Raw genomic sequence first — 10839 nt, 5'->3', positions numbered from 1 at the left:
CACTGAGCTACTGGCAGTGGGGACAGCAGATACAGCAGCACTCCACATGGATGAGAATTTTTGGAAGTTGTTTTACCATTTCACCCTGCACTAAAATACCCCTCAAGACTCCTCACATTCTCCCAGGTCACCTTGAACAGTTACAGCCCTAACAGCCAGAATGTTAAAGCGCATTTTAGCTGCATTATCACAGATTCCCTGGAGAACAAGCCCCTCTGCCCCTCCACCTCAGAATGGAGTAACAGCTGTGTTTTTCAATCAGACCTACCCATTGTGACAGCTGACTTTTCACCTTTCCTCCTGCAATAAGAGACCCCAGGAAACTTGCTAATTTTTAACTCAAGTCTCTGATGCCAGCCATGCATTTAGGGAACTTGCCATAGTGATCATTCCAGACCCCTGGGAGGTTTAACACAAAAAGGTACCGGGACCCCAGAGGTCTGGTGCAGGAAAGGAACTAACAGCTCTGAGAATTATCCTGCATTAAAGATCAGGAACACCTTTGGTGTGGCCAGCACAAAGGTATTTCAGGGCCTTCTGTAGCAATAAGCAGTAGTAGCTGTAGCAGATGTGCCACTGGCTACAAATCCAGCCAGCAGGGACTCTGGAAACACATCAGGGTGGAAGGGCAGCGTGCCCAGCCTGGCCTAACCACTGAAAGATGAAGTAGTTGCATTTCTCTGCCTCCTCTCTGCCAAGGCAACTGTACATTGTTGCTATAAATAGATGCTCTGGATCTCAGCTTCTTTTAACCTTGGAGGGAAAGAGCTCAGCCACTGTACAAAGGGCTGCTGCCACCCAGAAATGTCTCACTGCCACTGGAGCTCCTCCAGCCCACTCAGGTACAGCTGCTGGTGCTCAGGGCTGGCAACACCCAGCAAACCCAGTTTGCCCAGCACACACAGAACGGGCTGCATGTCCTGCTCACAACAAAACTGCCCCAGCAGAGAAGCACAAGTCAGAGAAGCACTGTCAGAACAGCCCACGGAGGTGAGGACAGGGAGTCCTTGGTGCCTGCTGTGGCAATTTGAAGAGATAAAGATAGACAGGCAGAATTTGGGGTCTGAACCCTGTCAAGGTCAGTGTTTCAGCTGGGAAGGTCAGGCTGCAGCTCCCACTGCAGCAGGGAGCACACAGTGCACAGGCAGCTCTCACTGCAGGCCTCTGCTCTCCTATTCTAAATGTAACACCTGGAGCTGTGCCAGGCTGGCCCTGCCAATGCCAGCCACACCTATTCCCCATGTGGTGGGAGGAGATTACAGACAGCAAGCCCCTATCTTTTAAAAATAACTGGCAGATCTCACAGAGAGTAAATGCTTCCCACTCTAAGAACAAGATTTTGAGTTTAGAGCTAAAAAATGGGTTAATGCACAGGACTGGATTCTAAAATTTCAGGTATCAAGATGCAGTTACAAAGATGCCTTGCAGCAGGAGCAAGCAGCTCCTGTGTTCCAGGCAAAAGCAGTGGAATTGTGTGGTCAGGGCACAGCACAAAGGTAGGAGAGGTGGACTCCCACCTTGGCAGCCCCCAGCCCTGCATGTGGCTCAAGGCATTTCAGAGATGTATCCACCTTGGGAAGAACAAGAACTGAGCAGAATGTATTTGTACCTGGACACTTTAAAACAATATCACTTTGATAACAGTGACAAGAGAGCAAGAGCATTTGAAATTGTCATCCTTTAATGGTCAATGATAACTTCTGGCTGGTTCTGTGTAATACAATTAAACAATATACTTAAATGTTTCCCAAAAAAAAAAAGGAAAAAAAAAGAAAAAAAAAAAAAAAGAAAGCAGCTCTCACACCCCTTCTTTCTATTGCTTGCTTTCATGGACATTCTGCTGCTGGATTGGACTCCCCTGGCCTAACATACGGATCCCAAGTCACCACACATCCACATCTCAAGTGTAACGAAGAACTGAAAAACCTTGGTGCACCAGTGATGTGTTATTTGAAAAATAACAGCTCTATCAAACCAAATCCTTCCCAGTCTCCACCGCTTCTCAAAGAGGAAAAACAAAATGTTACTGTGGGAGTCTTAATACACTTGTCTTTGTGGGTTTCTCTCTTCCCTGCTGAAGTCATACAGCATAGAGTTCATAGATCTTCTTTACACAGTACACCAGGGCAGCGAGTGCTATCGTGTTGTGCAGTCTCTTTCTGTGCAGGTCGTCCTTCCTCACCAGCACCACGGGAGTGGACGAGGTGAGCGTATGCAGGGGCAGGCGCGAAAGTTTATAGGCATCGTACTCGACCTGGTACTTGCAGCAGGGATCGAACTGCCAGGAGATCCCGTAGAGGGTGCAGCAAGCCACGCTCAGCACTCCGGCGGGCAGGGAGATGTAGTGAGAATAATCGACTGGCAGTGCCAGGGGGGTGAAGAGGCAGGTGGTGCCCGCCAGCACGGCCGTCTTGTGCAGGCAGTTCCCCACGGTGATCCAGCGCGCCGTCTCGTCCCCGATGCGCGTGGGCTCGATCACGATGTACTTGTACTGCGCCTCCAGCGCCTGCTCCAGCTCGTACTCAAACTGGTCCTGAGCGTTCTCCCCATTGTAGATCTCGTGCACAATGTAACAGTCCGTGGAGGACAAGGTCACCCTGGTAAGGGGAAATGAAGAATTAAAACTACAGGGCTGAAGGACAGGCTGTTCACCCACCCGGATGGGAGAGCAGGACAGAAGTGCCCCAAGTGAGGGCAGCCCCTCGAGGTCACTGCCTCTGTTTCACAACCAGCAGCTTCTCAACTCAAGCTTCATTTCACATCAGCTGATTATTCCTGCTGTACAATAATTCATCCCAAAAGAAGGCAACATATTTTTCTTACCTTTTCCTAATTTGAAGGATCTAGAACAATTTGAGAAATAGGGTCTTGTAACAGTCCTGAAATGGTTTATCGCACTGATACCCAAGCAGTTTCTTTGGAGAGAGCAGAAGTGTCACTCACACCTTAGTGACCACAACACATCACTGAACAAACCACACAGACTTCAGGAGCTTTCACAGAAACCAAGACAAGCAGCTCACTGATCAGGAGGACAAGCTGCTCTGGGAGGTTTGGAGAGTGGAAGCATCTCCAGATGAATACATTTGTTTTCTGATGCAGCTTGATATTTAGTCCTCCATATTAACACAGCCTAGTAAATCCATGGTAAATCCAAAAAGGATGGCCAAGGAACACTGCTGAAAGGGAAGGTGAAGAAGGCAGCAGAGCATTCAGTTTGTGGCAGAACACTTCACTCCCTCTCCTGAAGTGGAATGAAACAAAGCAAGACACAAGTGTTTAATCCAGGTACTGCTTAAACAGTGAAGAAAGAGCTGCTCACTTCACCTGGGAGCATATTTCCTACTCAGGGGATTCAGGGAACTTCTATTGGAGCTGCAGCTTTCAGCTACTTAATGTCACATCAATTTCCACCTTCCCTCCACCCCCTTCACCACATCATCTTATATCTGCGGCTATATTCATGTACAGACTGCTAAGAAATAGGATTATGACTGTTCACCTGCTCTGGGAAAGGGTAAAAACCTATCCATCAGAACCAGGCAAAATCCTCACTTCTGAGCAGAAATGAATATTTCTGGCATACTTGTGCTTAACCAGAGCAAAACTGAGCACGTGGCCTAGCAAAGATAAAAATATCTAGCAGATTCCTTTAGCAGAAGGAGAACAAATCACACATCTGACCTAATCACAACAGACAAAACAGCCTCATCCCAACAGCATTTAGACCACCATGATATCGGGAGGAACACACTGCTGATGTGGAGAACAGAATGAGCACTTTTTGCTCCATTAGTACAGTGGTACTTATGTGCATGCACTGGAAAATAAGGGAGAAAAATACACATTCACAAGCTGCTGTTGCCAAACATTATCCTTAATGTGCAGCTCCACTCAGGCTGCAAAGGGGATTGAGCAGTGGCCAGCTGTAATCAAGAATATTGTTAAATTACAAGCTGTTGCAGACATGGCTGGGTTTGTAACAGCAGCAAACATCAACCAGCAGGACCTGACAGGCACCACCCTCTCCCAAAGCAGAGTCAAAAGCAGTTTCATTAAAAGTCCAGCTGGAATTTATATAACCTACAAGGAAAACTCAACTCACAATGTAGTTATTATTGAGTTCCTTGCAGTGCATTTCCCCCTTGGCCTGTTCACGGGTAGAAAGAAAAATAAAAATCCACCTTAATTCCGTGCATGGTGGGGGCTTCTTTAGGGCAATGAGTTGTTAGACATTGTTGGGAAAATTACCGTTAACCCTTTCACACAGGATGTGGTGGGCTCTGATGTTCTGCAGTGAATTGAGAGGTATTTAGAGAAAAAAATGCAAGTATAGGATCTATACAAGGAGTTTCTAAGAAGAAAGGAGATAAGCAGGTGTTACACTGACACCAAGGACACAGCTGGTCATGGTTTCTGCCAGGGATTCTTTTCCCTGGTAACAGCTGCTGCAAGTGCAGCTTCTTCCAAATCAAAAATCCCAGTTTCATTGCAAAAGACACATAGAGGCTTAAGGTAACTGCACACCACCACCCATGACTTTGTGAAACCACTTGCAAAGCCATAATGACTTCATGGAAAAGCTATTGCTGAAAGGCATTTTCAAGCTGGAAGCCAACCCAGTTCTAGCACAACTCTCCAGACAAAATTAATATTTCCAACAAGGAGCACTTTCACTGTTTTGTAATACCCAGGAACATGCAGATGGGTGGGCAAAACAGAGAAGCAGAATCCAAATTCAACAGAGAACTCTCAGAGGCTTAGGCACAGCACAGTTGTCATTCCACATCTCCCTGTCATCCCTGGGAAAACATGGATGAAGCCAGCCCATTCCTTCCCTGCCTGTACAAGAGCCATGGGAACTGAGCTTCTAACTCTAGGAATTCAGGATCTACATTACATGGGATTTCTCCAGGCTCAGCACCAGGACAGGTGGCACCAGCAGCCTCATTTCTCCTTGCTCTGCTCTAGCCTCTTCTTCCCTCTGAACACCCCTTTTTTTCCTTTCACCATCACTGCACAAGCAGAGCCACACCACAAGCAGCCACCTGTCAGCAGGAATCCAACAGACTGGCCAGAGGCAGCATTCTCCATCTCCTCTGGAATTTTCTGGCTTGCCAGGCTCTGGGGCTTTATAACAATAAAGTTGAGAAAAGCACATGCCTTTTTTTTTTTTTTGGCCTCCAATGCCAAAACAAGCAGAATTTAAAGTATGTTCTGCTGGAAAAAATAAAAAATCACTGGGAACTGAACAGCACAAAGGCTCTGTCCCTGAAAAGTCTGCCTCCCAACTGTGTTGTTTCTCCAAATGAGTCTTCTAAAATCAGAATAAATCTCTATCATAGTGCTGAAGCTGCAAATGGCAAAACAGCCAATCAAAAAAAGATATCTGCTTAAATTGGACATGTGAAGAGTCAGCAAAGCAGGCAGCAAGTCTCAATTTCTGCACAGGGAAGTGGGGTTATCATGTATTATTTCCACACAAGAACTGGCTGTCCCTGGAGCATGGAAAGCTGAAAAGTGTTTGGATTTCAGATGATAGAGACACTGACTTGTGGGCTTGAGGAGGTTTCAGCTGAGAGACAACTCTCCTGACACAGCCTTTCCATTGAACACAGCAGCTGCACACCAACAAGTCCAGTCAAAGCAACTGGGTTTGCTCAGACACTGGAGGCCATGGGAGTTTGCCTTTTGGAGCTTGTGACAAACACAACTGCAGAGCTGTGCAAGTCCGAGCCAGCATCCACCACTTACCTCGTGTGGGGATTTGATATAAACTCCATTTTACTTGAAAAAATAGTAAATAATCACAGAGCACTTAATGCCAGAAGACATAAAATGCTGCCAGCTGTTCAGAAGCCTGATAGATTGTTTACTAGACAGACCAGAGCCTAAAAGCAGTTGTTAATATTATTCAATCAGATTATTTTCCAGGACCTGTCTCCTCACTCCAAATAAGAGGGAACAGTTAAAAATTTGTACAGCTGTTCTGTAGGAATAGTTCTAGGCCTTATATCCAAATATTTGTTATACTGCAGCTTCAGGCATTCTATATTTGAGAACTTTTAGAGTCTCATTCCTGGTGCTGAATGAATGTCTGGATGGGAGAATGTGACAGAACTCTCAGCTATTTAGCACAGCAAGATGTAAATCACTTAAAACTCAACGATGTCAAATTTCGGTATAGCCAAAGTTAAAAATAAGGAATCCATTGTTAACAGAGCTACAGCAGCAGGAGGGGCAGAAGTGTCTGTTAGCTATAGAGCAAGCTTCAAATTACATTTGGATTGTCTTCCTAACATGGGAATATGGGAGAGCACCAGGAGAGGGTGAACAATAGCAGCTCCAGCAGTTCATCAAATCCTGAAATAGTTTGGGTTGCAAGGGACCTCAAAGCCCATCCAGTTTCACCCCCTGCCATGGCAGGGACACCTTCCACTGTCCCAGGTTGCTTCAAGTCCCGTCCAGCCTGGCCTTGGACACTTCCAGGGATTCAGGGGCAGCCACAGCTTCTCTGGGCACCCTGTGCCAGGGCCTCACCACCCTCACAGGGAACAATTTCTTCTGAAGTTCCAGTCTCCAGAGCAGCTCCATTTCTCTGCCTCCACCGTGGAAGCAGGCTCCTGAAAACAGCAAGCTGCCTGGTAAATGGAAATTTCAATTGGATAGTCTTTATGGATGAAGAAATAAGTAACATTCCAAAGAGGAGGCACAATGTCACTCCACGTTTTGTCAGGTGCCAAGTGGCAAAAGGAACAGAGCACTGAGAACAAGGCAGGGGAAAACATCCTGGGAGAACCCTCAGCATCCTCCTACCACTGCCCACCTGGACGGACAAGGACTGAGCCTCCTGAGTTTGTTGCCTTCAAACTAATGGCACCTGCCAGACAGACTTTTTTTAGTGAGGGTTTCAAGTTATCCAACTATCTCAATTCTGCAAATGCTCAAAATCACACTTGGAAACAATCTTAAGCTGCACAAGTACAGTTCTGAGCAAAAATAAAAGTTCTTTTGAGCCCCTCCCATAACACGTAGGTCAAGTTTTGTTAAAAGTTTTCTTTCTGAGTTTTCCTCAGAGCACCAAACAATCAGATTAACTGAAAATGGAGACCAGTTTGATAAGTAGTTAAAAAAATTAGAAAGGAGAAGCTTGCAGCAGTGTGATAACACCTGGTCACAAGCAGCACACGCAGCCCAGCTCAGCAGTGCAAGATCTCAGAAAAAATACATTACAGATGGCCAGAGCTGTCTGGGAGCATTGCTGGCATCTCAGCCAAGCTGGAGGAAGTCAACAGAGTCAAGGCATGACAAATCCAAACACTAAACTTCCCTCCCTCCAACATAAATCCTTCCTGAAATTTAATTTAATTTCAAGATTAAGAAATAGGCTGTGGCCTGGCTTTAATTCTCAGTGGAAATATTCCACCTCCCAGTCATATTCCCCAGTGTATGTTTCTACTCAGGATATGGTGCACAGAAAGCACAAACACATCCCACCCTAAACACCTGCGGAATTGTTTCTCTGCTGAAGGTCCCCACAATTTACCAGGCTCAAGCCCTCAGCCAGGGCTGTCAGGCCTGGGGCTTTAAGAAGGGCACTCAAGCAGAGGAAGAACAGGAAATGCAGGGCAATAAAGCAAGACTTGAATTCAAAAGATGCACCTTTAATTCAAATAAGAAAAAAGGACAGGAGAACATTGGGAAGCTCTTCAAGCAGCCTTAGGGAGGGACAACATTACCTGAACTCTAAGGAAAACATCACCAGACCATTACAACAAATCCAGCCCCAGACAACAAGGTGTCAATTTTAAGTCAACTAATGATTAGCCAGGCTGATGGAAATAGGTCAATCATTGCTGCAAGCAGAGCACCAGAAATCTGAGCAGCGCAGGTAGCAAAAGGAGAGCTCTGTGAGGGCACTGAGGAGCCAGTGCAGGCAGTGGTGATGACATGGAAGCTGTTCTTTGCAGAGTTTGTCAGAACATCTCCCAGGGGAACAAACAACATGCTGTCCCCTGCTCTGGTGGGCACCAGGCTGCCTTTTATACAAAAACACCCAGCACAATCCAGTGTCTGTTCTGTATGAAAAAGTTGTTTTGGTCTACAGATTAACAATTCCCTTTAGATAGGCTCCATTAAAGAGTCTATCCAGAATGCAGAAAAACAAATATTTAGTTGGTTGCCTTCAGTGTTTTTGGTTATTTTGTTTAACATTATTATTTCACCACCAGAGCCAGCTGGAGTTCAGAGTCAACATCCTTTGAAATTAATGACCTTATATTCACTCCTAGCAAGGAAAGCACTTTTTAACCAATCATAGCTTTCTCTGTATCAATAAGGTCACTTATGAAGGGACTCAGTCTCCACAGATATGCTGGTCTATTTTTTTTAAAATAATTTTAAATGAAAGCTGCTGTAGTCTCGCAGCAGACAGGATTTTATTCAGTACTGAGTCTCCTCACACCACCTCCGACACACAGATGCCTTTTAGAGAGGCTGGCTGACAACTACAAACACTCCTTGAAACAGCTCAGTTACCAGGAAAACTGGATCAGCACATTCAGTTCAAAGGAACGTGGCTTTGGACAAGAATCCTGCCCAGAGTAAGAAAACTGTATTCAGCTATAAAAAGCACATGTCATCATGTGGTGACATCAGGTCTGTCAGCGCTGCCTTTGCACAACCGGGGCTGCAGCAGCCTGACAGGACAGGCAGGTGTGGTTTGGGATCAGCCTGATGGACACACAGAGGCCCAGTCACCCACATCTCCTGCTCTGCTACTGCCTGCAAGAAGCAGCACCTCGCTGACATCACCCAACACCTTTTGGAATCCTCCTCCTGTCATGTTTGTACACGGTGACACCTAAAGAACCACCAGCTTTTGATGGAGATTGTGAAATGCTGCTCAGGGGAGGATCTGCTGTTCTGTTCTCTTCCATACCCTTCTCAACAGCAAAGGAAAAATAATACGTGCAGCAGGTTCATGGAGTGACTCGTATTTAGGAATATTTTTGATCATAAGATCAAGAGCAATCACAGCTTTGAAGAAAGATCACCTCAAACAACAATTAAGATTATTGTACAGGTCACAGATGAAGTTACACAGTAACAACTCACTTTTAAGTCTGCATCAGTTTTCACCCTGGAAGAGTAATTGAAGTTATTAAGTGTTCTTTTCCACATTCTGTTTCTTCCCTTCTGCTGGGAGGACACGTCTGCTACATGAAAACTCCACACCTCCCGTGCTGGGGCATTGCCAGCACTGGGTGCAGACAGTTTTACCACTGTGGTATTCTTAGCTGTTTATTTAAACCACGCTGATGCAAGAATTCCATTGGCCCTTCCAGTTCAATTACTTTTGAATTCCCTGAACATAGGCAGCATTCCTGCAATTCACATTAGCACCAGAATTTTCAGGGCTACTTGTGGCTCTCCTTGGCCGGGTAGATTCAACAGCATCCAAGCAAACACTGCTGGATCACAGCAAGGCAACAAAGTGAAGCAAAAGCCACAAGACAAATGAAGGGGGATATCAGAGTTTCTAATTAAGAGGGATATCAGAGTTTCGAGGCGAGGCGGCAGGACAAAGGAAAACTCAGAGAACACTGCAGCAGCTTTCAGCAGCTGCCGGTTACATCAGTCAGCCCTGGGGCAGAACAGAAAAAATGCCAACGTCAGGAAACGCGGGATAAACCCAGACATTTTCAGCAGGTGGAGAGCTGTGCACATAGATTTTAAAGTAGCTCGACCAGACACTGTCTTAAGCAGTGCCAGGGGAGGTTCAGATCGGACATTCGGAAGGATTTCTTCACAGAAAGGATGATTAAATCCTGGAATGGGCAGCCCTGGGAGGTGGTGGAGTCACCCTCCCCGGAGGTGTTTAGGGTGGCACTCAGTGCTCTGCTCTGGGTGTGGATCCGTCACAGTTTGGACTCGATGACCTCAGAGGTCTTTCGAACCTATTGATTCCGTGAGCTATCCCTCAGTCTCTTTTCCCCATTTTACAGCTGCGATTCCCAAACTCCCCGCGTTGCTCCGCGGGTATTTCCAGCCTGTGCCGGCCGGAGCGCGGTACCGAGCTGGCTGCCCGCCGCCGCCCCGGCAGAACGAGGTCACCCTGGAGGACTCGCCGCTCCCTCCCCGCCTTTAAAAACAGCCGTGGACGGAAGGAGCCTCCCGGGGCCGGCCCTCCTCTCCCCGGCCCTCAGCGCCGCATCCCGCCGCGCTGACCTTCCCGGGCCCGGCCCCGCCGAGCGACCCCGGCCCCTCCGCGCCCGCCCCGTCCGGCCACGCTCCCCTCGCGGCGCCGCCGCCCGTACCGCGGGGTCGCGGGGCCGCCGCGGGCGGTGCAGCCCCGCCGCCCCCGCCGCCCCTCACCTGTCCCGGCCGCCGCCGCTGTTGGTGCCGCCGGGCCCCGCGCGCCTCCTTCCCCACGCCGCCATCTTGGAGACACTCGCCTCGCAAATGTCTCCGCCGGCGGCCCGCGGGCGCGCCGCGATGCCCGACGGAAGATGTAGTGCGTGGGGGCGGCGGCGGCCGTTGCTCGGGGTGGGGCTGAGCCCGCGAAAGGACTACAAGTCCCACAGTGCCTCGCGCAGCCGCACGGCCGCGGGGGGCTCTGGGGCGTGTAGTCCCGTGGACGGGGGCGGTGGGGCCGGGTGGGCTCCGCGGTGAGACCCCGGTGAGCCCCTCAGCCGCAGCCCCGTCACCGGTGGCGGAGCGGCTCCGCGGGGCTCGGCTCGGCCCGGCCCCGCCGCCCGGGACCTTCCAGCCGGTGGGAGGAGCGCGGCGGCGAGTCCCGGCCTGCCCCGCGGCCCCGCCGTGCGGAGATGCGGCTGC

The 10839-nt window shown here is 48.5% G+C and overlaps 1 protein-coding gene across 1 annotated transcript; it reads right to left on the bottom strand.

Moving 5' to 3' along the window:
- Positions 1-1663: 1663 nt before the first annotated feature.
- TMEM11 (transmembrane protein 11) lies at positions 1664-10535 on the bottom strand. Its single transcript, XM_030284859.4, has 2 exons — positions 10378-10535; positions 1664-2597 (listed from the first exon to the last, which is right to left on the bottom strand). Exons 1-2 carry the CDS (start codon positions 10440-10442, stop codon positions 2081-2083), a joined length of 582 nt encoding a protein of 193 aa, XP_030140719.1. The 5' UTR covers positions 10443-10535; the 3' UTR covers positions 1664-2080.
- Between the last annotated feature and the right edge of the window lie 304 nt (positions 10536-10839).

This window comes from Taeniopygia guttata, chromosome 14 (assembly GCF_048771995.1).
Source record: "Taeniopygia guttata chromosome 14, bTaeGut7.mat, whole genome shotgun sequence".
Classification (NCBI taxonomy): Eukaryota; Metazoa; Chordata; class Aves; order Passeriformes; family Estrildidae; genus Taeniopygia; species Taeniopygia guttata.
This window is presented reverse-complemented; position numbering and strand designations above follow the sequence as displayed.

Excerpts from the sequence above, each read along its gene's own strand:
- TMEM11 (XM_030284859.4), bottom strand. The coding sequence starts at position 10,442 with ATGGCGGCGTGGGGAAGGAGGCGCGCGGGGCCCGGCGGCACCAACAGC. Across the intron at positions 2,598-10,377 it reads AGCGGCGGCGGCCGGGACAG|GGTGACCTTGTCCTCCACGG; the intron begins GTGAGGGGCGGC and ends TCCCCTTACCAG.